The 27473-nt window shown below is 47.9% G+C and overlaps 2 protein-coding genes and 2 pseudogenes across 2 annotated transcripts; 2 read left to right on the top strand and 2 right to left on the bottom strand.

Annotated features, from left to right (window-relative positions):
• Positions 1–2552: 2552 nt before the first annotated feature.
• Positions 2553–5108, bottom strand: LOC120700781 (annotated as a pseudogene).
• Positions 5109–10313: 5205 nt separating this feature from the next.
• LOC120700780 (protein NRT1/ PTR FAMILY 3.1-like) lies at positions 10314–12470 on the top strand. The gene is made up of 3 exons (XM_039985007.1): positions 10314–10505; positions 10577–11372; positions 11549–12470. The coding sequence occupies exons 1-3, from the start codon at positions 10421–10423 to the stop codon at positions 12468–12470; spliced, it is 1803 nt and encodes a 600-aa protein (XP_039840941.1). The 5' UTR covers positions 10314–10420.
• Positions 12471–12610: 140 nt separating this feature from the next.
• LOC120700779 lies at positions 12611–16756 on the top strand. The gene is made up of 3 exons (XM_039985006.1): positions 12611–13045; positions 15919–16133; positions 16633–16756. The coding sequence occupies exons 1-3, from the start codon at positions 12611–12613 to the stop codon at positions 16754–16756; spliced, it is 774 nt and encodes a 257-aa protein (XP_039840940.1).
• A 4112-nt stretch (positions 16757–20868) lies between these two features.
• Positions 20869–26589, bottom strand: LOC120698705 (annotated as a pseudogene).
• Between the last annotated feature and the right edge of the window lie 884 nt (positions 26590–27473).

Raw genomic sequence — 27473 nt, 5'->3', positions numbered from 1 at the left:
ATAAATCAGCATCAGCCACCAACTACAGCCATCCGAACAGAGTCATTGTCGGATAAGATGTCGGGTCATGCACTCATGGACCTGTGCGATTCCAAAAGGGGGCTTATGGTTCAAAGGTAGCAATGTACTCCTTTCATTTTAAATTATAGGTCATTTGACTTTTTTTATTCTAATTTTGGCAACTCGTCTTATTCAAAAATTTGTGTAAAATATCACTTCTTTTGTTATGGATTGCTTTATTAATACAAGATCTTAAAAAATAACTTAAATTTGGCAATGTTTGCAAATTTTTTTTTGAATAAAACGAATGGTCAAACTTAAGGTCAAAAAAATCAAATGAACTACAACTTGAAATAGAGATAGTATATATATATATATTTGAAATGGAGGGAGTATATGCAATAATTGGGAATCAATTAAAATTCTATCGAGTGCTGAAAATCAAATGTTATCGAAATCGTCGAGTTTTGTTTACAGAAGACGAATCCGGCCCATTTCTTACCAGCCCAGTCGGGGCTTCACGTGGACCGCGTACGGCCCAGGCCATGTCTCTATCCAACCCCTATGGGCGGCCCGTCGCTGATCGACTAAAAAAACCTGCAATTTTTGTCTCAGCTATTGCTGCTAGCAAATCCAAGACTAAAAAAAATAGAATGCTATTGCTGAACCGATGACGGGCAGCTGTGCGTGCATGCAGCAAGCAGCAGCAGATTCTATACAGTGCGTACTTGCTAGCTCTGGCACCATGTATTGCTAGCCTGGTTTGGACTGAAGAAGAACGTTTGGCTAGCTGAAACTGAAACTAAAATTATTTGCATACTAGGAGTACGATCTGAACTGGTTGCACTGAAAATATTAGAAGTCAAACATGCATGTGACTGGCGGTCATTTTATATTCCTGGAAGAATGTTCTAGTTTAAAAAAATTGTTTCGCATTAAAAAAATGTTTCAAAAAATCATCTAAGTATAATTTTATTTTGAAGATTTTGTCGCAAACGTAGTGGTACAGTCAGATTTTGATCTACGGTTTTGAGAAATGTAACTATATGACCCCTACACGATGGGGTTGCTCTCGTGTCTTCGGCGCGCTCTCTCTTTCCTCACTGTCCCCAACGTGTGTGAGAACAGCCACGCCTGTCGGCTGTCGCCTGGTTCGTTCACTGACTAGCGATGCTTCCGCCGCTGGAGCCTAAATTAGGCTTTCTCCAACCATTCCCCCCAAACGTACTATTTACTATATTTTACTACCTCCCTCCAAAAGATTCCTCCCCCTATAACTCCTTCTCTCCAACCATTCCCCCCATATCTATTTCCCCTATATACTATCACTCATTAACTAACTATTTATTTAACGTTTTTGAATTTAAAAAAAATCATACAATATTTGTACTGTCATAATACGCATTATCATCGTGTTACGGGGTTCAAACGAGATTAATATCGCGAAGAAACGGTGTGATTAGAGATATAGGGGGAGTTTCAACTCCCCCATATGTGGGGGGAGTTTCAACTCTCCCACTACGTAGGGGGAGCCGTTGGACCGCTCGCTCCCCCCAAAGCCCCCCCTACGTAGGGTGGGGGGCGCTGTCCAGGGCGCCGTTGGAGGAAGCCTTATGCTTCCACTTGATAATTTGTCATTGGATTGCTCCTTATTTTATCCCTCCATCTGTGCCCCACTGCTTCCTGTAGCTGATATAAACGTCGTTATAGTTACTGTTGATTGTTCACCATCTGTACTTCTTATTCTTCTTCTTTGCCTTTTTTTTTAAAAAAATCTCTTCTATAAAAGTGATCTAGTTCTCTCTGTCTGAGCATACTGTGGATACATCGGGCACAGAATCACCATTTAGAATCCAACACAAGATGGAAAAAGAAAAAAAGTAACAGTCGTAATCAGGTAGCCACAAATACTGAAAACTAATGCAGGGATGTTTCTTCAATCAATTTTCGTCGTAGTCTCAACGAAAAACTAAAGCAATACGATGGAATGGAAACAGAGAAACGGTTCCATAATATCATGGTCTCGATATGATACCCCTGTTTCTCCCTCTTATCTCCAGGCAGCTCCAATAATTCACTTCAATCTTCGGTACACGACTACTTGCAACCATGACATGCCAAAAGAGAGGGGGAAAAAAGGCGCATCCATGCACTAGCCAAGGACCCAGAAGGCCAGAAGTCCTAGACTATGCGAATTCACATTATCCTATTTTCCAAGTGATTTGTCAGTTGTTACTTGTGACCCTACTCTCCTGAAAACAAACAGTTTCGGTTACGCAACTGTTAGGAAACTTTTTAACGCTACTTGACTAGAAAAACAATTTCCACTACGCCCACATGCTGTTGCCATCATTAGAAAATCTTTGAGCTGGTGCTGGTGCGCTATCAAAGTGAAAGACAGTCTGTGGTAGTATGTTTTTTTTTTATTTTGCGGGTAGTATGTTTACAAAACTCGTAATCCTTGTGGCATGAACAGACGGATAACTACTTACTAAAGCATCCCAATAACCAGATGCAGCACGCGTTCGTTCTAACAACAATCCGAATCGATTTTATGCCATCCCGTCGCCATCCCCGTCGCCATTTTTCTGTGGAGAAGGGAGGTCGCCGGGCTCCTCGTCGCGATGGCCACGTTCCTCAGCCACCTCCAGTGGCTTCAATGTGTAGAAGTAGAAGCAGCAGAGGTAGTGTCCCAGGTTGAGCACCATGAGTCCATGACGAAGGTGACGAGCCACTAGTAGTTGTCGATCCTGCCCCGGTTGATGTTGTCCTGGAGCCAGTCCCCGCGGCCCCGCGTGGCGCGCTGCACCGCCGCGACGAGCGCCGTGCTCAGGTAGCTCCCGAAGGAGCCGCAGAGCCAGAAGAGCGCGACGGCCGTGCTGCGCATGCTCTCCGGCGACTGGTCGTACAGGAACTCCATCTGCCCCACCGACGCGAAGGCGTCGGCGACGCCGTGGATGGCGTACTGCGGCACCAGCCAGAAGACGCTCATCGGGACGACGGCCTTGGGGCTGTCCAGGAGCCCGTGCTCGGCCGCCGCGGCGCGGCGCCTGGCCTCGACGAGCGCGGCGGCGGCGACGGCCAGCCCGATGCCCATGCGCTGGAAGTAGGTGACTCCGGACGGCAGGCCCGTGGCGCGCCGCGCCAGGGGCACGAAGGCGCGGTCGTAGAGGATGATGCTCACGAGCGTGGCCCCCGTCGTGAAGATGGACAGCGTCGCCGGCGGGATCTCCAGGCTCCGGGTGACGTGGCGCTCCATGGTGCGCGCCTGCATGATGGTGAAGGAGCCGTTGTGCGAGCCGGCGGTGGCGAGGACGATGCCGGCCGACCAGATGGGCAGCAGGTTGGCGAGGGACTTGAGCTCCTCCACGCGGTGCACCGTCGACAGACGCCACAGCTTCGGCCGCCCGGAGTCGGAGACGTCGCCCGGCGTCACGATCGCGGCCCGGTCCAAGAATCTTGATGCACATTGCATTATTGTTGTGGATGTCAGAGATCAGAAAACTGTACCTTCGTTCGTGCACATCTAGGAGGAATTAAACTACCTGAGCTTGTCAGTATGCAGGAGCCTGCCTTTGGTGGAGATGAGGGCATCGAGCTCCTTGTCCTGGTACAGCAAGCCGGTGTCCTCCGGCACGGCGGCGTTGCGCTTCCTGAACGCGGCGGCGAGGACCTGCGCGAGCCTCGTGAACGGGCTGCCCGGACGTAGAGCGGGTACGCGACGACGAACACCACGATGGAGACGAGCATGCTGATGGCCGGGATCCCGGAGCCCCACCCCCAGCCGACGTTGTCCTGGATGTACACCACCAGCGTCAGCGCCAGCAGCGACGCCGACCCCATGGTGAAGAAGTAGACGTTGAAGTAGCGGCGCTTCCGGTTGGCCCAGGCCTCCGCGCCCTGCTGCCGGTCGAACTGGTCGGCGCCGAAGGCCACGACGCTGGGCCGGATCCCGCCGGTGCCGAGGCACATGCACAGCATGGAGACGTACACTGTTAGAAATAATCATGACTTGAGTTAGTCTTGAGTCTTGCATGTAGGATAGACATGTTTTAATCACGTCATGTGTTAGACGTGTTTTGCATTAGCTTGTGGCCGGAAGCGTGTCGTGTGCACGTCTATGGCCAGGGAGTCGCATGCACATAGAATTAGCCTGTTAGTTTGGCTAGCATGTGTGTGCATGCAACTGCTAGTGGAGTTAGTCTTCAGGTTGTTAGCTGCATCAGGATAGGGTCCCGCGTCTCATGCGGATCGTGGAGGCACGGCATGCAACGGTTAGTGGCTGGGCGAGAGACTCGGAGTCCAGGACGTTGCTCGACGGGTGCGTCACGTTGTCGCCTGGGTCTATAAGATCCTGTAGTCATTTGCTTGTTCCGTGAGTTGAATAAAGAGGCCAACATACAGGCCGTTCGCCGGCCGGGGCGTTCGTCGCCACAAGTCTGTGTTCGTGTGTGTCCACTTCCAGAGCTAGCTTCTCTCTCGTGTGTGCGTCCACGTGAGTTCTTGTCGGAGTCCGTGAGCTCGTGCTAGCTACTGATCCTGGGCAGCTCCAACATACACCACGGCGAGCTGGCCCCCCGGAGGGGCGCCGGCATGCGTGGGCGGCGGCGCACGGCGGGGGGCGTAGCGAAGGGACGACGGCGGACAGGACGAGGCCGAGCATGCCGAGCTGGTAGAAGACGGAGCCCGCGACGATGCTCCAGAAGCGGCCGATGTAGGAGTCGGCGAAGAAGGCGCCGAGGACCACGGTGAGGCTGGTGGTGCCGCCGAAGTTGGTGAGCGTGTTGGACGCGTCCACCAGCGTCATGTTCACCTGCTGCGTCAGGTAGGAGATGAGGTTCGCGTTGAAGCCGGCCGTGGCGAACCGGTCGCAGATCTCGTTCGCTGCAACGGACAGGCCGGTGATTCATGCGGCCGTCAGCAATTCAGCACCATAAACGTTAATAATCCAGAAGATGGCAGCGATGAAAGAAATATCAACAAATACACTGTGCTCACCCATGATGAATGGCAGGGTGTTGTACCCTCCCTGCTTCCATCTCTTCTGCTGCTCTCCATCTCCCTCCCTATCCACGGTTGCGGTCGCCATGGCTGCAGCCTGCAGAGAACCCATGTCCTCCCTGCTATAGAGCAAACGAGAAGTTGGTGATGCTCAACTGTTTTTTTTTTTTTTTGAGCGGGGTGATGCTCAACTGTTGAAGCAGGAACAAGCCATTCTATTCTGTAATAAACAACACATGCCTTACATGTGCTGTGAGGATGGAGCCATGTATGTTTTGATAAGCACGCTGAATCGCTGATCCAGCAGCAGACAAATCACAGCGGTGCCCAGGGGCTACCTGCTAGCAGTACAGTACAGGCGATCTGAGTGTACCATGACTTCTGAGTGTACGATTTGGCTGCAGTACCAGATTATATCATCGATCTACTCAGCCGCTCTTGACTTAAATAGTGCAGAAACCAGTATCATAATCCGGCCTTTAGCTGTCTCAGGGGTCCCTGATGGTGCCCCTGTACTTTTCAGCAAGTTAACTAGGACCTCGAGAAGGCAATGCCAGTGCTGCCAGCCTGATGCGTCGTGATCTGCATGAGTGAGGGCCTGGAGAAACGGTGTGGGGATGCTGCTGCCATGCTGGACACACAACTGCAAGTTGACTTTGCTGACGAACTCTACTATCTGCCAACGAAGCTGAGTAGACGAGTAGTACTCCCACAAGTTCACAGGAATCCAGAGCGGACAAGGAGGATAGAATGTACCAGGGTTCACCTTTTCATTTTTCTACCGAATCCCGCCAACTGCCGGAAACGAAATTTCGGCCGAAATTTCGCCAAATTTCGCTAATTCCGAACGGAAAGAGAATTCAAATTTAAAAAACGAAATTTCGGTGAATTCCGACCGAAATTTCGGTGATTTCGACCGGAAAATGATGTCCGTTGTGATTTTCGTACTGTTTCGGAGGTCAAATGAAAAACTTTTGAATACCAACTTTGTTCAGTTTTTCGAGATCTACAACTTTTGTTTCAGGAACTTTTTCATTTGAGCAATGGTTTGAAAGTTATTTAATTATTTCAAAAACTACCAATTAAAAGTCTTGTCATTTCATGTGACAACTTCCATTTTCTCTCTTAGGTCTCAACTAGACTTTTATTATTCTTGTTATTGCGGATATGCCTATTAAATTTCAGGGACATTGGTTGATCCAATTGAAAGTTGTTTTAAATCCAGGACAAACATGATTTGAATTGGTTATCAATTCATGTGACAGTGTTTGATTTTTTTTTGATTAAATTTGTAAAGCGAATTCCTAAAATGTAATTTGTATAGAGCGAGGAGGGGTCTGGAGAAATGCCAAGCTACGTCGGATACTAAAAAGCTATAAATTCTACCTCATTAGACTACAAATAACCTTGTTTTTCAACTAAAATGCAATTTTAGCCTAGCAAATGATCTTAGATTTGAGTGTGTTCTAGTCCTATTTGCTCAGAAGAACACCTAATTTTTTATCATATTTTTTTTCGATTTTTTATAAATATTTTTGAATTTTTAAATTTAAAACGAAAAATATCGGAATTTCACTTCCCGGTAACTAGCGAAAACGAAAAAAATACCGAAATTTCGGCGAAATTCGACCAAAAAGTTGAACCCTGGAATGTACCCAGCCCTGTACGAACAACGGGTTCTCCACTGTATTATAGAAGAAAGGGAAAAGTCCGCTTTACGTTCTCAAACTATTACAAAAGTTTAATTTTCAATCTTCATCTACGAAATCGGATAACAAAGGACATCCACCTACTAAAACCGGACAAATTTGGTCCCTTGGTGGTTTCGAAGATGGTTTCCATTTTCTAAGAATTAAAAATAGTTAGTTTTAAACTAAAATAATTTATAAGTAATCCATTTTAAATAAAAATATGAGATGGTATCAAAAGTTTTCGAAAAATATAACCTATCTATTGGCATGATACTTGTTAGTTATTCAGATATAATTATGTTCATAATATTTGGTTGCTTGTAGTTATGTCTATTATTTTGGAATAACTAAAATTTAAATAGAGCAATAGTATATAGTTAAATTTTTAGAAATTTTTTTATACTAGTTTCATATTTTTCTGATTTAAAATGAATTAGTTTTATTTTTTTAGATTTAATTCGTATTTTTATATTTTTTTAGAAAAATATAAAACCACCTTCGAAATCATCTAAGGGCCAAATTTTCCCGATTTTACCAGTTGGATGGCCCATGTTATCTAGTTTTGTAGTTGAAGATTGAAAATCGAATTTTTGTGATAGTTCAAGGGTGAAAATTAGATTTTTTTTCTAAAAGAAAAGGTATCCATCTCGCACACTACAATCCGATGCCGAGGACAAACGAGTCGTGAAATGATCTTTAGGCTTCCAATTTTTTTTACGAGTCGTGAAAGGATCTTTGGACATCTATTTTTTTTTTCTTCGATCTTTTGTATGATCTGCTGCAACATGCGCATTCTTTTATTGCCGCCTGAGTATGACGCAGAGTTGGTAAGTGGGATCGGTCCCAGAGAAAGGTTTGTGGCTCGATTGAGCTGGTCTTCTGCATCTTATCCTATCTGTCACCGATCTCGCCCTGTCCGAACAGTACATGTTTTGAGGTTCGTCGACGTCTATGATCTGGTAATCAGGTGATCAATCCCCAATATTGAGTTTACAATCGCCCCCATCCAACCGAACTGACGGTCGACGACCACATGGAGGGGCCCACGACCACGTGATTCTTGCCCTGTTTGGTCCCCGCGCACTAGAGAGTGTTAGGAAACTTTCACGGCTAATTACGGTGGCAAATATAGTCAGTTTATAAAACCAATTTCAAAACTCATGCGCTAGGAATTTTGAAGAATCTAATGAGGCCTTTGACCGCGTGATTTGAGGATGATTACTGTAGCATCACTGTAGCCAATCATTGATTAATTACCGTCACTAGATTCGTCGCGAAAAGTTACACTCATTTCTGAAAAAGTTTTGCAAATAGACTTTATTTAGTACTCCATGCATGCGAGATTTTTTTTAAAACGTGCGCGCTAGGTCGTGCTAGGATCTTAGCACTCTTTCTTCTTTCCTTCTCTAGATCTCGCTCGACTGCAGGTGACTCCGGAGAGCTCCGCGCCCCAGGGCGAGTTGCGCAGCGACGACCTCCGCCTCTCGGGGGAGCGGCGCGGCTGTCCGACGACGGGGAAGGTCCGGCGGCGGGGACCCTCTCTCTCACCCTGTGTTTCTTTCTCCATCCATCTCTCCCTCCCTCTCTCCAGTGGTGGAGGCGCCGGCGGGGGCCGGCTTCCCCGACCGGTGGCGCGATGGCCTTCAGCGGTGACGGCGTCACCCCCCTCAGAGCCCCTGCTCTCCCAGTGCCGCCCCTTGCTACCCAGCGCCGCCGCGGATCCGTCAAGCAGCAGCAACGGTCGGCAATTGTTTTTTATTTATCTGATGGAAACATTTTTAACAAAAAATTTTATCCAAGTTTTTTGTTTTCGATTTTTTTCCTTTTGTTTTCTTTTTTGATGGAAAATTTTTTATAACAATTTTTTTGCCCGAGTTTTGTGTTTTTGGATGCAAAAGTTTTCTCTTGCAAATTTTTCAATGCGTTTCTCAAAATTTCTCTTTCAAATTTTTGTCACCAAAATTTTTCCTCTCTCGAAAATTTTTCCTGAAAAATTTTTTCTCCAAAAAACGACAAAAAGTTACTAAAAAGGAAAAAACACACGGTCGGAAAATCGAGACCGCAACTGACGGCGACCGTAAATTAGCCTCCCCTTATCAATCATTCCCAACTTGAACCGTTGGTTTCCTAGATGAGTCGGCCAGATCAAGTGCTACAAATATGAACACTACCCGGTGTATAGGACTGCTATAGTACCGCACAGTGATGAACAATGATTCCTTGTTTGGTTGTAACCGTAAATATTTTGCGAAAAGAGAATTTTGTATGTATGGAATACTAAATATAGTCTATTTATAAAACTTTTTTAGAGATGGATGCAACTTTGCGACCTGAATCTAATGAGCCTAATTAATACATGATTAGATACAATAATACTACAGTGATCATGCTCTAATTATCGTCAAATCATATGGTCATAGGTCTCATTAGGTATAAAATTGCTACAGTACTATGGTTGTGGAGGTGTTTTGTAATTAGATTTAATTTAACATCTCTAATTAGTGGTTAAAGTTGTAAAAAGTTTCCATCAAAACTTTTTCACTCCTAACCAAACACAGCCCTCAATTGAGGACTACTGAGCTGTTGTTGCTACTGCAACTGATGCACAGGAATCGGACTCGGCGTGTGCGTGCAAATTCGAGTGAAAAAGTCACCTGGTGGTAGAATCTCACATGTGTAATTAGTTAAATTTATTTCGGAACAAAATTTTAAAATAATTTTTATTTGTTGCACGAACAATAACAATTGTTCTAGTAATAAAAAGATTATTTTGGAATAGAAAAATAATTATTAGACCTTAGAGCATCTCCAATAATTTGACATTTTCTGTTTCTCAAATCATGCATTTTGCCAACTCCCAAAACAATATAGGGTGGAAAAAAAGAGCTCATCTCCAAGAGTTTGGCATAATTCACTCCCTAAAATTAAAGTTTTAGCTATTTAAATGCAATAAAGAAAAAAATAAAGAAAACCACTTTCTTCTTCTACCAAGAGCACATAGCATACGGGGAGGCCGAACAAGATGACCGCGCTGTGCCGGAGCGGCTCGGCGGTGCTGCTGCACAAGGGGAGGACGCTGGCCAGAGGCGGCGTGGGGCAGCCGGCCGACAGGGGCGGCAAGGACGCCACAGACTTCAACATGCTGCTGCCCGGGGTGCCGCACGACGGCCACACGCCCAGCGCGCCCATGGTGTACGCCGTCGTCGTCGACCCGGGCGCCATCGACAGCACCGACGAGCCCTGCTACCAGACCCACGTCCGCGGCAAAATCGAAATGGGGAACCAGTCACGAGCGCTCATATATGCGCGCGGAGGGAGGAGTTTTTGGAATTGTTAGCAATTGGGAAATGGATTTGAGGAACCATTGGAGATGAGTTTTCTTCATTTTTCTAAAAAAAACTAGATGGGGAATAGATTTAGGGAACTATTGGAGATGCTCTTATGTGATGATTTGACTGCACGCATCTGAACTGCACCGTTCGCTCGCTTGTCTGATTGTCGCTGTCTCTTGTGCCCGCCGCGCTGTTCGCACGCTGGGTTAGTTCGCCGGCCACCGAATCCTGCGCCGTCGCGGACTAGATTACACTGCCCACGTGCCCCAGTCTGCAGGGAGGGCAGCACTCGACCGGCAATAGCAACTCTACTGCCACTTCGGTTTCGTATACAGTGTATCTCAGTATCCGTAGCTAGCTAATCTGGTACGGCAGCAAGGAGCAAGGACGGAGGCCATGGCGGCTGCGGCGCCGGCCGACGAGGATGGGTCGCCGAGGAAGACGAAGCAGGGCGGCTTCAAGACAATGCCCTTCATACTAGGTGCGTGCAGTCACGGCACTCTGATCAGTTTTCCTCGGTAGAATCGCAGTTCGATCAGTGTTTTCCTGCAGCGAACGAGATCTGCGACCGCTTCGCCACGGCCGGCTTCAACGCCAACCTGATCACGTACCTCACGCAGCAGCTGCACCTGCCGCTCGCGGAGGCCTCCAACCTGCTCACCAACTTCAACGGCACGGCGGCCTTCACGCCGGTCCTGGGGGCCATCGTCGCCGACTCCTGCGCCGGCCGCTTCTGGACCATCGCGGGCGGCGGCGCGCTGTACCAGCTCGGCATGCTGGGCCTCGTCGCGGCCGCGCTAGCCCCGGCGCTCCGCCCCGCGCCGTGCGCCGCCGCCGCCTCTGCCACGGCGGCAGCGCCCCCGTCGTGCCAGCGCGCATGCGGCGGGCAGCTCGCCATGCTGTACCTGTCGCTGCTCCTCACCGCGCTCGGCGGCGGCGGCATCCGGCCCTGCGTGGTGGCGTTCGGCGCCGACCAGTTCGGCCGGCGCCCCGGCGGCGAGCAGAAGTGGAGCTACTTCAACCTCTACTTCTTCAGCATGGGGCTCGCCGTGCTGCTGGCGCTCACCATCGTGGTGTACATCCAGGAGAACGTGGGGTGGGGATGGGGGTTCGGGATCCCGGCCATCGCCATGTTCCTCTCCGTGCTGTCGTTCGTGGCCGGGTACCCGCTCTACGTGAAGGTGAAGCCCGAGGGAAGCCCCTTCAAGCGGCTGCTGCAGGTCCTCGTCGCCGCCTTCAGGAAGAGGAAGGTGGACGTGCCGGAGGACGCCGGCTTGCTCTACCACAACAAGGAGCTCGACGCCCCCATCGCCGCCGACGGGAGGCTGCTGCACACCGATCAGCTAAGGCAAGTTGATCTACCACTGTGCTTTATTTCTTAGTTGAGTCTTGTTGGTCCATGTGCATCGACAGATGTGCGTCAATTTGCTCATGTGGTTCGTTGTTTATTTTTGGCTGGGCTCGACGACGTCTCCGAGATCAGAATTACTAATTCCTGCTGGTACTTGCCTGCCCCACGTGAAGGTTATTGGACCGAGCGGCCGTGGTGACGACGGGCGACGTCGCCGACTCCGGCGAGCCGCACCTGTGGCGCGTGTCGACGGTGCACCGCGTGGAGGAGCTCAAATCCATCGTCCGCATGCTGCCCCTGTGGGCGGCCAGCATCACGCTCATCGCCGCGGCGTCGCACAACTTCACCTTCGCCATCCAGCAGGCGCGCACCATGGACCGCCACCTCACCGCGAGCTTCCAGATCCCGCCGGCCACCATGATCATCTTCACCACGCTCTCCATGCTCGCCAGCCTCGCGCTCTACGACCGCGCCCTCGTGCCCCTCGCGCGCCGCTGCACGGGGCGGCGGTCGGGCATCACCTACTTCCAGCGCATGGGCGCCGGCCTCGCCGTCTCCGTCCTGGGCGTCATGGCCGGCGCGCTCGTGGAGGCCAGGCGGCGCGCCGCGGCCGCCGAGCACGGCCTGCTGGACAAGCCCGCCGCCGTCGTGCCCGTCAGCGTGTTCTGGCTGGTGCCGCAGTACGCGCTCCACGGCGTGAGCGACGCGCTCTCGACGGTGGGCCACATGGAGTTCCTATACGACCAGTCGCCGGAGAGCATGCGCAGCTCGGCGGCGGCGCTCTTCTGGGTCGCCGGCTCCCTCGGGAACTACCTGGGCACGGCGCTCGTGGCGGTGGTGCAAAGCGCCAGCGGAGGGGTGTGGCTCCAGGACAACATCAACCGGGGGAGGCTGGACTACTACTACTGGCTCGTCACCTTCCTCCTGGTGCTCAATCTCGCTTATTACATCGCGTGCTTCCATTTCTACACCTTGAAATCGTTCGAGGTCGACGCCAGCGACGGGCCTCATGACGGCCGTGGGGAGGAGGGAGTATTTGTTAGAGCGGACGCGCTCAGGCCCACAGGACCGCAAGTGCTGCCGTGTTTATATTGACCCAATGTTTTTCATCTTCTTTCGAGAGGGCTTGGCCTAATTTTGTTTGATCGTATGGCCATGCAAGCCATCACGGTCACGGGGGAGATAAACACGAGCCTAATTCTGTTGGATCGATCTCCTGCGACCGTGTGTGCAAGATGGATCTGCTACCCGACGACCTGCTCGCCGACGTCTTCCGCCGCCTCGCGCCGTGCGGCCTCGCCGCCTCGCGCTGCGTGCGCAAAGCCTGGTGCGCCATCATCGACACCCGACGCCTGCTCCGCGCCGACCTCCTCCCACTCCGGCTCGACGGCTTCTTCTGCCTCGGGCGGATCCTCCACCCTCCCCCATGTTTCTTCTCGCGCCGCCCCTCGCCAGGCCGCCAGCAGGTCGCCGGCGGCCTCGACTTCCTGGGCACCCGCGACGCCATGGACCTGCACATCATAGACCACTGCAACAGCCTGCTCCTGCTCGACTTCGGGCGGCTGGTTAACCCCACCACGCGGCAGTGGGCGCGCTTGCCTTCCTCCCCGCACCCGTCCACCGGGATGGAGGATTTCTACGACAACTACGGCCTGGTGTACGATCCTATGGTGTTGTTGACTTTTTTTACGGGCCAATACACCATCGCGCTAGGTCGCGCGACACGAGGAGGAGCTCCTTGCAGCACCTCCTGCGTGGAGCGGTCAGACCGGTCGCCGTGCAGAACGGCGACGATCCTACGAACGCTCGCCCGGGAGGGATCCCGTCGGGGCAAGCGCGTGTAGGGTTGCCCTAGGCTCGGCAGGCCAGCTAGGGCGTCCTCAAACGCCATGGAGACGAGAGAAGAACAACATGTCGAGGTTGGAAAAGTATGGTAAAGGTAAAAAGATAAAAGATGTGTTCTTGTTAGATTCGATTGGGTTGTCCATTCAATCGGCCGTGACCCTTTATATTTATAGGGTGGGGAAGACTTACCCCGCAAGAAATCCTGTTTACAGATCTAAATCTATTAAGAACTCTAATTGTACTCGGACTCCTCCTAGACCGGTCAGACCGGTCGGACCTACCGGTCAGACCGGTTGGTCATGCCAGACCGTCTACAGACGTCTAGACCGGTCAGACCGCCTGGACACACCGGTCAGACCGGTCTGTTCAGGTTACTGCCAATTTTGGTCGTCAACATATGTCCCCCTGTTCTTTGGCAAAGCTTGCATGCCAAAGAATACTTCTCTAGACCAAAATTATCTAAGGGCGACGATTAACAATACGTCGGCCATACATTATATTTAAACATGCTAAAATAGCCGAACTAAGAGAACTAGCATGTAACAATTTCTAGCTTACAATCAGCAAACTATTTCGGCTTTATATTCCTTAGCATGTTCAATAACAAAAATTTTGAGACGGCCAATGCGGCCGATTATACAAATCATAGCTCATTGGTAAAGTATAAAACTGGTAATCATAATATGGCAGCCAAGGATTATGACCAAATCATGGATTAAGCAAACCTGAATATGTAGACCATGGTACATGCATCGCCGGGATGAATGACGAAGACCAATACGATGACCGTTGATGCTTTCTTGATCTTGGTGATGAAGAACTCCTTTTTCGTTTGCCTTCCAATTAATTGCTTTGTTTTTGCGCAAATATCTTCTTGTATTTATCCAGAAACTCCTCAAAGTTCGGCTTGATCCTATTTTTTTGCACCACCAGACTTTCCAGGTTCAGACCGGTCAGGCCGGTCTGACGAACCGGTCAGACCAGTCCTGTCAGAACCGATATAGATGCTCTTATCTTGCCCCCCAGCCGAACTTGAACATTGTTTGACTATATTGTTTGAAGTATGGTCTCCATTGGGAACAATCTGAGCAACGGAACTAGCCGATATTTCTTCAACGGTCAGCTTTTCTTTATCTTGTGTCAAATCTGAATTTTTATTCAATCGCCCATCTTTTTTAACACGATAAACTTGCTTGATCACCATGTGTTTTTTTTTCTGCACAGGCTGATTTTTTCGATCAAAACGGCCATTATTTATAGGTGATGGCTTACTAATTGCCGGCTCCCTATAGGTAATATAATTTGGGCACAAATATATAGGAAGAGAAGGCATATATGAATTAAAATATCATGACGGATAAAAACAAGGCATGCTATAATAAGACCCGTATGGTATATGTGTAGACGACCTATGTGATGAAAACGGCACTGAATTAGAAAAATTATTTCGTCTGCTGATTCCGATCATGGAATTGTTGTCTTGGAGTAGATCTTGAGTGTTTTGGATGTTTTAGCCGACTAGCATCATTATTTTGTTTTTTGAATTTAGCCGGAAGATCTCCAAGAAAGGCCTTCGGCTTTTCCTTTTGATGCTTGTGACGACCTTTGGATTCAACAGTTTTCCAAACACCAATCTCGAGTTTTTTGGACTTAACCATCTTAGGCTTTGATTTATTCTGCAAAACTCTAGATGAGCCGGTTACAATGCAACCAGCAGATTTGCCTTTGTTTTATTGCCCCCCGAGCGTTGAAGTACTAGATTTAGTCTATGTGCTCTTGCAAGGGGAATTTGGTTCTACAATTTCAGCTTGAGACGGCTGAACTGTCCCTTCACCAACAACATCACAAATAGGCAAATCTTTGCAAGGATTATTAGTCGGCTTTTCAATAACCGACTTTTGAACAATAAGAGCTTGAATAAAATCTTTAACAATACTAGATACAAAATCAGATAAATTACCTGAAGATTGCATCTTCATCAATATGTCAATGGAGAATGATATTTGCCGCTCCTTTATCACTTTGACTCCTTGTTCACGTGCCGCCGCCATATTGCTAAGGTTCGACAAATCGGCCACGATAACCTGATTTTCTTCCCCAGCGGAGTCGCCAAAATATGTTGACGCCTTTTACGGGCCAACACACGATCGCGCTAGGCCGCGCGACACGAGGAGGAGCTCCTTGCAGCACCTCCTGCGTGGAGCGGTCAGACCGGTCAGAGGGACCGGTCAGACCGGTCGCCGTGCAGAACGGCGATGATCCTACGAACGCTCGCCCGAGAGGGATCCCGTCGGGGCAAGCGCGTGTAGGGTTGCCCTAGGCTCGGCAGGCCAGATAGGGCGTCCTCAAACGCCATGGAGACGAGAGAAGAACATCATGTCGAGGTTGGAAAAGTAGGGTAAAGGTAAAAAGATAAAAGATATGTTTTTGATAGATTCGATTGGGTTGTCCCTTCAATCAGCCGTGACCCTTTATATTTATAGGGTGGGGAAAACTTACCCCGTAAGAAATCCTATTTACAAATCTAAATCTATTAAGAACTCTAATTGTACTCGTACTCCTCCTAAACTGGTCGGTCCTACTGGTCAGACCGGTTGGTCATGCCAGACCGTCTAGAGACGTCTAGACCGGTCAGACCGCCTGGACGCACCGGCCAGACCGGTCTGTTCAGGTTATTGTCAATTTTAATCGTCAACAGGTGTCACCGCACTACGAGGTGTTCCTGATCCCCACAGTTCCTGCGAGGCTCGGTTCCAGCAGCAGGTTCAAGGAGGACTCGGAATGGCCCCCGTCGCCGTACTCGACGCACGGGCACGTCTTCTCGTCGAGGAGTTGGAGGTGGGAAGAGAGGTCCTTCGTCCTTGAAGGGGGCGTAGCTGTGGCGACGATTGCTGACATGATGCTGCCCGATCGGCAAAATTTCGAACGCCACACAGTCTATTTGCGCGGAGCACTCTATGTGCACTGTCAAGATGATTCTGTTATGAGGTATCCATTCTCTACTAGCTCCTCTATTTTAATTTATTTCTCTCTAGCTAGATTGTCCTCCTTTTATTATTATTTACTTATTATTGATTGCATATCTGTTTTATTACATGTTCTTATATTCGTAGAATAAACTTGTTAAATGATAAGTTCCAAATGATCAAATCCCCATTGGAGAGCGAAGTAGTCGGTGAAGATGATGTTCTTAACTTGGGGAAATCGGAGAAAGGCGTATACTGCGCGTTACTCTGGAATGATAGGTGGCCTCATTGTCGAGTGTGGTTGCTTAATGAATCGTGCGATCAGACGGAGTGGGCGTTGAAGAGTAACATCAGCCTTCAAGCGGTGGGTGCAAAACTATCCCTTTTCTGTTCAGAATAGATACAGCAAACCATGGATCGTCATAAACAACAATGTGGACATGAAGGAAGCACGGGCAGAAGAGCAATTTGAATGGAACTTCGAAGATGGTGCAATCCTTGAAACCAAAGATTCGGTTGAAACGTATGACCAAGAAACATTTTTTCTCGGATTTCATCCTTACAAAGTGATTGTGTTCTTTTGTCTATCACGAGCAAGAGCAGTATCTTATCATTTGAACAGCTCCAAGGTTCAAGAGTTGGGCATCTTATATGATTTACCAGACATAATAAAGTCATTTCCATACACACCATGCTGGATTGGGGAGCTACGTGCGTGAAAACAATTAGGTTAATTATATGGAAGCTACATTATTCTTTGGATATTTCACGCGTATAAATATTGTTTGGAACATATTACATATTACATATTTCACTCATGAAAGCAATTAGATCTGTTACTTTAATTCACGCGTATAAATATTGATTCATACCTTTGTGCTACTAATAAGATTATTAGAGTGCATGTCTCCGGTTTGTTTTCATTAATCTTCCGGTTATGTTTTGCTTTCTTTCTTTTGATATGACTATATATAACAAATATGCCCGTGTGTTGCTTGATCAAACTCACTTCACTATGTTTGCAAAGGAAGTTATATAAATATATTGATTAGCATAGTATAATTTTAAAAGTGATTTTATAAAAAGTGTGATATATATACTGTATATATATATATATCTTATAATAGATTTTTATAACTAGAAAAGTAATAACCTAGTATGTGCGATTGAAAGAGTAATAATCTAGCATGTGTCGTCGAGAATTTCAGTATTTTCCTATTTTAGTCATCATGCGTCAATCCATCTATATGGTTTCATATCTTCTGATGACCATAGGGTCTGGTTTCTGGTTTCGATTCGATATTTTTTTCATCCATGGACCCACCATCATGGGGTCCTCTTTAGAAATAGGTAAAGATAAATATATATACCACAATTGGTGTTAGGCTACTGTTGGCATGTTTCAGTCCTCCAGAGCCGAAAAGTAGAAAGAATCCAAATTATTCCGGCCGACCAGCTTAGGTCCAAACATGGTGATACACCCATTATGCTTGCACTATGTCTCTGCCCAATTCAGCAACCATACTGTATGCGTCTGATTTGCAAAGCAATGCACCATACTCAAAGCAAACTAGCAGTACAACAACTATACAAGGTAACTTTGGAAGGAAGATGGATTCCTTTGGAATTAACAAGAGTAGTTCCTTTGGAATTAGCAAAGGGGGGAATGGTCACTTGAAACAGTACGTGGTCTGCACACAGCCACAAACTGACAGAAAATAGAAGTCATTATTTGAAGGAAAATTTTGATTTTAAGTAAACTGAGGCTCCTTTATCATTGTAATTTCTTATTAACATTATTCCAATGCAGCCCAGGAATTTTAGTACCAATATCCTGGCCTTGTCCCCTCACAATTGGCCCCAGAATAGTAGATGCACTTCTTTGGGAACAGTGGCGTAGCTAGGATTTGGAGCTATGGTGGTCCATTGTCTAATTTTTTTTAACCGCTATAAATTTAACATGTCGGTAAATTACAAAATGAAAATCAGAAAAAAAAGAGTGTAGAGAGTTTATGAAATAGATGAGTATAGCTTTATTAACATAAAATTGAAATATTACATACCCATGGTTGAAGAACAATATATTACTTCTTCTTATTCTTGTGAGGCCTGCGCCTTCTAATAGCCATGAAAGTGTTGATGATCTCTTCTTCACTCAACTGTAAGAAGATATCCCGCTCAATAAAAGTCACTAAACAGTCATCTAGAAGGTTATCACCCATCTTATTTCTCAATTTATTCTTGATAAAGGTCATTGCAGAAAATATTCTTTCAACACTTGCGGTAGCCACAGGTAGAAGCAATACCAATTTGATAAGTAAATAGACCCAATGATAAACTTTATCCCTCTTTGATGAATATTTTTGAAAAAGAGAGGCAATATCACTACTCCACTTCATGTTTCAATGTATGCAAGAGAATAAAAGTATTAAGATGAAGGTCTATTTGACTACGCTAAGCACCAAGAAATTCCAATAATATATTATTTTCTAGTGACATAGAATAAAATAAGATTTTGTTGCTGATCGAAGCCACTGGTCACTAGCAAATAGATGACGCATTGCTGATCACAGCCACTAGCAAAGAGCAGATGCGAACATGGCGGCTAAACAAATAGGGTAATCGAAAGAAGATTTTGAGGCATACTGCAGAACACTCACATGTGCTGCTCGCCTGCTTGTCAACTCGACCGGCGCCCGCCACCGGCCCGTCGCTGCTGCTATGTGTCGTAGTAAAAAGAGAGATCGGAAGGGTGCCGCCGGCAGCAGGATACGAAGAGTTGCACCCTCTGCGGAACTGGAAAGTATAGATTGCATAAACACGGAAGCTACGAAGTACAGCACATGGGCTGCTAAATCCAAATTTCCTATCTGTATGGACCTTGGATGGGCCGAGCGTATGGCTGGGCATATTACCCGAAGCCCGAAACCCGTACCCGAAAAACCCGTACCCGTATCCGAAAAACCCGAACTCGAAAAGTCCGACCACTATTTCGGGTAGCAAACTCCGGTACCCGAAATTATTACGAGTAATTCAGGTATTAAATTCCGGTACCCGAAATACCCGAAAACCCGAAGTGCCCCGTACCAAAATCTGTCTCAGAAGCAAATTTGGCCCACCACAGCCCAATCCCTGTATGGCTACCCACCTCCAACACAACCTTATCCTCTTTACTGTCTTCTTCTCCCAGACCTAGTGCCCAATCCCCATCCCTCTCACCCCCGGCGGCGGCGCCTCCGAGACCTCCGTGTGACCGCGCCCCCACAAATTGCTAGCGGGTGGAGAGCATGCCGAGGAGCCGCGGTGACGGGGCGGCCAGCGGTGTCTGCGTCACGACGACGCGCGGCCGCGGCAGCCGGACCCCGGCGGCGAGCGGCAACATGACCCGCGGCAGCGGCAACAGGAGCACAACGGATGAGCGGCAACACGGATGTGCGGCCGCGGAGCGGCGGTCGGCACCACAACACGACGGGCGGGGCTGAGTACTCAGGTGGCTTGCCGGCTGCTTGCGACGCCGGCTGCTTGCTTGCTATTGCTGCTACGCCTGCAGCCTGCTGCTTGCATCCTTGCTTGCTTGCGCCTGCTGCTTGCATCCTTGCTTACTTGCTACGCCGGCTGCTTGCTCGTGGATCTGCTGCTTCCTCGTTTGCATTTGTGTTGCTACTTGCTGGCTGCCTTCATAGTTGCATCTCGGGTTGTTCGGGTAAACCCGAATCCGAACCCGAAATGTCGGGTACCCGAAATGTCGGGTTTGGTTTATTTTGAACAAATTTCGGGTTGAAGATTTCAAAACCCGAAATTTTAAAAACCCGAAAAATTCGTCCCGAAATTTTCGGGTAGCCCGAACGCCCAGGCCTAGCCGAGCGCATGGTGGTCCGCGGGCCACCCGGACCACCGTGTAGCTCCGCCCCTGTTTGGGAAGCTGGATTGCACTACACAATACACAAGAGGATGCGGTAAGCTTTTTAAATTCCAATTATACGTGTTAGAGCAACTCCAGCAATAGTCTCTATCCAAAGTCTCTACTTTTTTAAGTAGGGACTCCTTCTACTTTTAGGGGTTATTATTTCTATAGTCAACCCCAGCGATACCCCCTAATCTCAGCCCCTACTTTTTTTTTGATATATTGGACCTACTTGTCAGATCTTTTTTTTTATTCCATGTAGCTCCCTAAGCATCTCTAGTTCTCTACCTTGGGTCTCTCTCCCATGGCGCGCTCTCTCTCTCCACTCTCCAGTGGCGTGCTCTCCCTCTTTCACTCCCTCTCTCTCCAGTTGCTCTCCAGCGGCGCCTGAACTCGTGGGCCACGGCCATCGAAGGTCACCTCCACTCCGCGAGGCTCTGCAGGGACTTCTTGGCGTGGATCTCGCCGCCGGAGGCACAACAGGTGGTGGATCTCACCATCGGAGGCACAACAGGTAGCATCACTGTAGCTAATTATCGATTAATTACCGTCATTAGATTCGTCGCGAAAAGTTACACCCATTCCTAAAAAAGTTTTGCAAATAGACTTCATTTAGTGCTTCATGCATGCGAGATTCTTTTTTCGGGATGTGTGCGTGCTAGAATCCTAGCATTGCCGAACAAGGGCAAGGGGCCGGATGGGGAAAAGTAGGTACCTCGACTCTAATAGATGCATGCTGGAGTTGATTTTTTAGCTCTGGGTCCTTATTTTAAAAGTAGAGATCTAAGTAAGAATTCTGCTGGAGTTGTTCTTAACGTACATATGATACGAGTCTTCATACCAACGCATACTCAAATCAGGCATACATACAGAAGTATGTAGAATAATTTGAGGACATAAATAAACATGTGCACTGATTGAAAAAAAAATTCTGCAAACACTATTCGCTATTGCTAAAGAGTTCACAAATGTCGAAGTACACCCTAAGCTACCTGAAGCTTTCCTTTGCACCCTTCTTGGCGGCGGCGCCATTGCCGTCGACATTGACATGGTCGAGCTCCACCTCCTTGTCATCCCTGACCGTCTCCAATGTCTTGAAGGTGTAGTACCTGACGCAGAGGAAGTAGTAAACGAGGTTGAGCACCTGCAATGCCACGACGAGCCAGTAGTAGTTGTCCAGCTTCCCCCGGTTGAGGTTGTCCTGGAGCCACTGCCCGCTCCGCCGTGTCCTGCTGTGCACGATGGTCACCAGCAGCGTGCCGAGGTAGCTCCCCATCGAGTTGGTCAGCCAGTAGAGCGCCGCCGCCGTGCTCCGCAGGCTCTCCGGCGCCTGGTCGTACAGGAACTCCATGCGGCCGACGTCCATGAACGCGTCGGCCACGCCGTGGATGGCGAACTGCGGCACCAGCCAGAGGACGCTCATCGGCACGGTGGCCTCGGGCGCGTCCAGCAGCCCGCTCGCGGCGGCCACGGACCGGCGCCTCCGCTCGACGGCCGCGGCCACCGCGTTGGCCAGCACGGCGAGGGCCATGCCGACGCCCGTGCGCTGGAGGTGGGTGATGCCGGTGGGGTGGCCGGTGCGGCGGCGGAGCGCGCGGACGAGGACGCGGTCGTAGACGGCGAGGGTGAGCAGCATGGCGAGGTTGGCGAAGACGAGCATGGACGCCGGCGGGATCCTGAAGCGCGGCGCCACGTCGCGGTCCATGGTGCGCGCCTGCTGGATCACGAAGCTGCTGTTGTGCGACCCCGAGGTCACCAGGAGGATGGTGGCCGCCCAGATCGGCAGCATGCGTATGATCGACTTGAGCTCCTCGACGCGGTGCACGGTCGACAGCCGCCACAGCTTTGGTTCGCCGGACGGCAGCATGTCGCCGCCCGTCACTATGGCTGCCTTGTCAAGGAACCTGGCGGACACAATGCAAGTGCTTAATCGTCAGGTCGATCATGCAGACAAAACAACCTAGTACAATAATTCACCTGCCTTTAATTGGCCAATAGTTCTAAGAGTTTAAATTTAGCTTACTTTAGTTGATCGGTGTGAAGAAGGCGGCCGGCGGTGGAGATGCCGGCGTCGAGCTTCTTGTCCTGGTACAGGAGGCTCGGGTCCGGCACGGCGGCTTTCCTCTTCTTGAACGCCGCGACGGCGACCTGCTCCAGCCGGACCATGGGGCTGCCCCCGGGCGGCATCCTGACGTAGAGCGAGTACCCGGATATGAAGGCGATCACCGCGGCGAGCATGGCGATGGTGGGCACGCCGAGCCCCCAACCCCACCCGACGTTCTCCTGGATGTACACCACGGCGGTGACTGCCGTGAGTTTGGCGAGCTCGACGGCGAAGAAGTAGAGGTTGAAGAAGCTCCACTTGGGCCTGGTGCCCCGGCGCCCGTGCGCCGCGCTCAGCTCGAGCTGGTCGGCGCCGAACGCCACGGTGCAGGGGCGCGTGCCCCCGTGCCGATCGACGTGCAGAGCAGCGATAGGTAGAGCACGGCGATCTGGTAGGAGGACGCGCGGCGGCAGTCGGCGGCGTGCTTGGCGCAGGGTGGCGGGTGCAGCGAGGGGAGCGTGGCGGAGAGGGTGAGACAGACCATGCCGATCTGGTAGACGGCGGAGCCGACGGCGATGGTCCAGAAGCGGCCGGCGAAGGAGTCAGCGATGAGGCCGCCGACGAGCGGCGTGAGGTTGGCGGTGCCATTGTAGTTGGTGATGATGTTGGAGGCGTGGACGAGCGGCAGGTGCAGCTGCAGGGTGAGGTACGTGATGAGGTTCGAGGTGAACCCCACCGAGGCGAGCCGGTCGCAGAAGTCGTTGGCTGCCGTACGTCGGGCACAGCCATGGCGGGAAACGGACAGTTTAAATTCAAGTGTTTGGCAAAGAAATTAGTTTATTTTCCGCCCTAATTCATGTGTATTGAGAGCGAATGGATTTATCCAAACAAGTGGTGAGAGCAATTAACACTGGGGTTTAGTCACACCGGGACACGAGGGCAGCACCATCAGTCACCAGTGGGCACTGGGCAGTGCTGGGATAGTGAGGCCTGTTTGGATGTTCTAGATCCCAGAATGCACTTTCCCCGAGAAAAGAATATTGCATACATGGAGTACTAAATGAAATCTATTTGCAAACCTCTATAAAAATGGGTTTAACTCTTCGTGCTACAGTAACCATCCTCTAATCGTGCGGTCAAATGTCTCATTAGATTCCTCTCATGAAGTAGTACAGGGTTGTGGAGTTAGTTTTACAAACTGACTTCATATAACTAGGAAGGCCATCCGCGCATTTGCGCGGCTAGATGTGACCATCTCTAATATTATATTTTAAATTATTTAATTATTTATATTTATTATTTGTGTGGCTAGGTGTAAGTATATTTAAGGTTATATTTTTTAATCGGCTTTCATAAAGCTTTTTTTTAACGAAAATCAAGATCTATTAAAGCTATTTTGAGGATCAATAATTTGATTTTATTTTCATACTCCTTCTAGGTTTGAATTGGATACCATTTTCAGATAGTTCTAAGTTTGTTGTTGAATACGTTGATTAAAAAATATTTAGTTTCATTAAAGTGTAAATTTTTTTAATAGTACTCAAAGTTGTGTTTTGAGGATCGCGTCAATGAAAAATAGATAATATTCATTTGGAGGTAGTATTATTTTTGACATAAGAAATTTTTTAAGTATTTTTTTAGATTTACGTGTTACAATTAATGTTGTAGCATAATTTATTTATTTATTTAATTTGGATTCTAAGTCAATGATTTCGGCAGCTTCTTGACGTCTTCCTGGTACTCACTTGCTGGTGTTGCTGCTTCTTGTTTGCTGTTATCTTGGTTGCTCAAGGGGAGAGACAAAAAGGATAGGTTTACTCTCTCATTCCCAGCTTAATTCGTAGAATCGATAGAGTGTGTGAATCCTATTCACCTCGACCATTCATTTCTTCGTTGTTGCCCCTAATCCAATAATAGTTCCTCCACACTCCACACTCCACTCTTCCGCATCGTCCACTCCGTATCCGTGCAACCTTATGGCCTTTCTTTTTCTCATTTTCTTTTTTCCTTTTCCCTATTTTTTATCATCCTCCTTATCGTTTCCAATAGAATATGAATTTAGTGCACTTATTTTGTTCCTCTCTTAGCTTGGGTACTCATTTAATCAATTCAAATATGCTGCAACTGATTTGCCTAAGACAGTGAGATAAACAATAGTTGACATAAGGTTGTTTCTGGTTTTTTTAGCGCCATTTATTAGTTTCAACATGACTTTTGACTGAAATGTTAGTAAATAGAACACATATTAACTTTGTCCGTACATGTTTCGATTGTATGCTAAAAATAATATTACAATTATTCAACTAAAATGATAGTATTTCTCAGTAAACTGTGAGGTTATAACTTTTCTACTTTTTTCAGCGTGGTGCTGTGGTGTGCAAATATTTTTCTGAAGCTTGTCCAGAATTTTTTTATCAATGTTTATGCCTGCAGAAATTAAAAATTATGATAGTAATTTTTAAGAATATCCTAACTTACCCAACGCTAGTTGTTTGGAGTCTCATTACTATGTTACATATTGGATTAGTTTCTTTATAATGACATGGTGGGCTATACTTAATCAAACATAGTGGTATTTTGGGCCGATTTTATCGTAATGACAGTGGTGATTAATTTCAATTTCTCTTATTTTCTCTGATTAACGTGAGAATTTTTAGGCCTTGAGATCAAATGCGGAGGCTTCGTTTGTTGACCTAATAATAAGATATCTCAGTACAATGTGAGGCTACAACTTTTCTATTTTTTCCAGCGTGGTGCTATGGTGTGCAAATATTTTTGAAGCTTGTTTGAAATTTTTTTATCAATGTTTATGCCTGTAGAAATTAAAAATTATAATAGTAATTTTTAAGAATCTCTTAGCCTATCCAATGCTAGTTGTTTAGAGTCTCATTACTATGTTAAATATTGGATTAATTTCTTTATAATAGCGTGGTGGACTATATTTAGTTAGACATAGGGGTATTTTGAGTCGATTTTTATCATAATAACATAGGTTGGATTAATTTCTTTATAATGACGTGGTGGGCTATATTTAGTCAGACATAGAGGTATTTTGGGTCGATTTTTATCATAATGGCAGTGGTGGGTAATTTTAATTTTTCTTATTTTCTCCGATTAAAGTGGAAATTTTTAGGTTTTGAAAGCGAACATGAAGGCTCCGTTTGTTGGCCAAATAATAAGATAATAGATACTAGTAATTAATGGTCAAAGTTCCTAGCACAACAACTTGTGCTAGGGAACCAAACAGGACCACTGTCTGGTTTGAAGCAGCTGAGGGCAGTGGTGGGCTCAATCAAATCAGATGGCCGGGACGCCCTTGGAGGCGGCCGGCAAAGAGGGACAGGGGCTTATCTTGCTGTCGAGGAAGAGAGCGTGTTCGCACGTTTTTCATCCGAGACGGAGATCGGAGGAACCAGAAAGGTGCAGTGGTCAGTGGAGCGGAGCCAGAGGAACCTTCATCCCTGATCCCTCCTCCTACCGTAGGCTCAATGGTGAATTCCTAATAAACTCTGAGCTTCCATTGTAGACAGATTTTTATCCCCATAAAAGCCAGCCAAAACCCGAGTACAAACAGATAGCACTATGTGCTTGGTTGCTACCACTGACAGCTACACTTTGGCAGTTTAGAATTTCAAGCAGAACCTTGGTACTGTTCTTGGTTGAATTGTCTGATGCAAATCCGAAGACGTCATTTTGTATAGCTGCCTACACCTGTCGAGCACAAAGACTGCTGCGAAAGAGAGAGCGCCCCTACACGCGTGGACGGGCGTGCTCGATCGGTGCGAGCAACGTGTTCAGAGTTCAGACTTGCAGCTCCCGTTGGCGTTGCAGCACCGAAAGGTGGCGCGCATGCAGGGACAATTAGAAATTCAAAAGAAAAAAGTTGTCTGCAACGAGAGATTCTAGTAATAATTGTCTGTATTTATGGGTGCAGCTGCCGTACTATTTCCTGATATGAGCAGTTACTAATTTTTTTTCCTGAACAACTGGTTATGAATTTGACGGTGTAAAATACAGACTATTGTAGAGCCTCCCAGCTCAGCTCAAGAAACAGAGGAAGAATCTGAAGGACAATCCAGTAAGGTAGAAACAGGAATCAACTACTAAGCAAGAACAGACCAAATCATATGGAGTAGCAGCAACTGAAGGAGCGAACAAGAATCACTCACCCAGGATGAAGGGCATGGTCCGGAACCCGCCCTGGCGCTTCGCCTTCCTCGCGGCGGCCGCGTCCGCGCCCTCCTTCTCCCCTCTCCCGTCCTCAGCCGCCATTGCTCTCCCCCTCCCGCTCCTTCAGAGCAGAACAAGCTAGCTGCCTCAGAGCGCCCGCCCAGTGGGGAGCTAGCTATGAGCCGGCCGGTTAGGCAGGCACTGCCGCCGCACACTTGGGCCGCCGGCGCCCAACACTTTGCGATGCGTGTGGGAAATGGAAACGGGGGTGCGTTGCACGCACGCTTTTAAAGAGGAATCGGGGGGGGCTAAGATGAGAGGTTAAGATTGGGTTGGAATTGGATTGGATACGTGTACGCGGAAAAGCGGCACGGGAACGGGATGCGTCCACTCCACACCCCCGCTGGAACCCATCCAGTACAGTCACATCAGGTGGCAGGAGCACGCAGGATGCTGATTGCTGGTGTGTGGCAATCGCCGTTTGACGCTCTAAGATTTTACGGACCGTATCAGCTGCAGCCAAGGAAACTATGTCGGAACCGGACTCTCCTTTGAATTTGTAACTTTTTTTAAGGTTGATGACGAAACCACAAGAATCTCTTTATTGACCGAAGCGAAGCCAGCAAAAACGGGAAGGATATTCATCGCGCGCACGAGCTGCCAGCAACGCGTCGCAGAGGCGGGTGCAGCAGCTCACTGTGTCTTGATTCCTGTGTATTTTAAACTAAAAAAATATTCTATCTTACAAACGGGTTATTCAAATTACGTTTTGATTGCCCCTATGTGTTTTTTACAATAAGATCTTCAAAATAAGACCATACTTAATTATATTTCGATGACATTTTTTAAAATATTTTTATTTGTTCCGAAAAAATCCATCTTGAGAATAATTTTTATCTTGTTTCGAAACATTTTATTTAGTTTCGGAATAATTTCTATTTTTGGGATATTATTATTTTGTTTCAGAATATTTTATTTTGTTCTGAAATAATTTGCATCTCTGGAACATTTCAATTCTGACGGACTTGTGCGATGGTATGACTACTAGTCGCACGTGCTATGAATAGACGCCCCCGCAAAGAACGCCACGATCAACAACACTGCAAGCTAGGATCATCACCATTGTAGGTAGGTCAGTTCTTAACAATGTTTTACCACTGATTTTGAAA

This window comes from Panicum virgatum, chromosome 3K (assembly GCF_016808335.1).
Source record: "Panicum virgatum strain AP13 chromosome 3K, P.virgatum_v5, whole genome shotgun sequence".
NCBI lineage: Eukaryota > Viridiplantae > Streptophyta > Magnoliopsida > Poales > Poaceae > Panicum > Panicum virgatum.
This window is presented reverse-complemented; position numbering and strand designations above follow the sequence as displayed.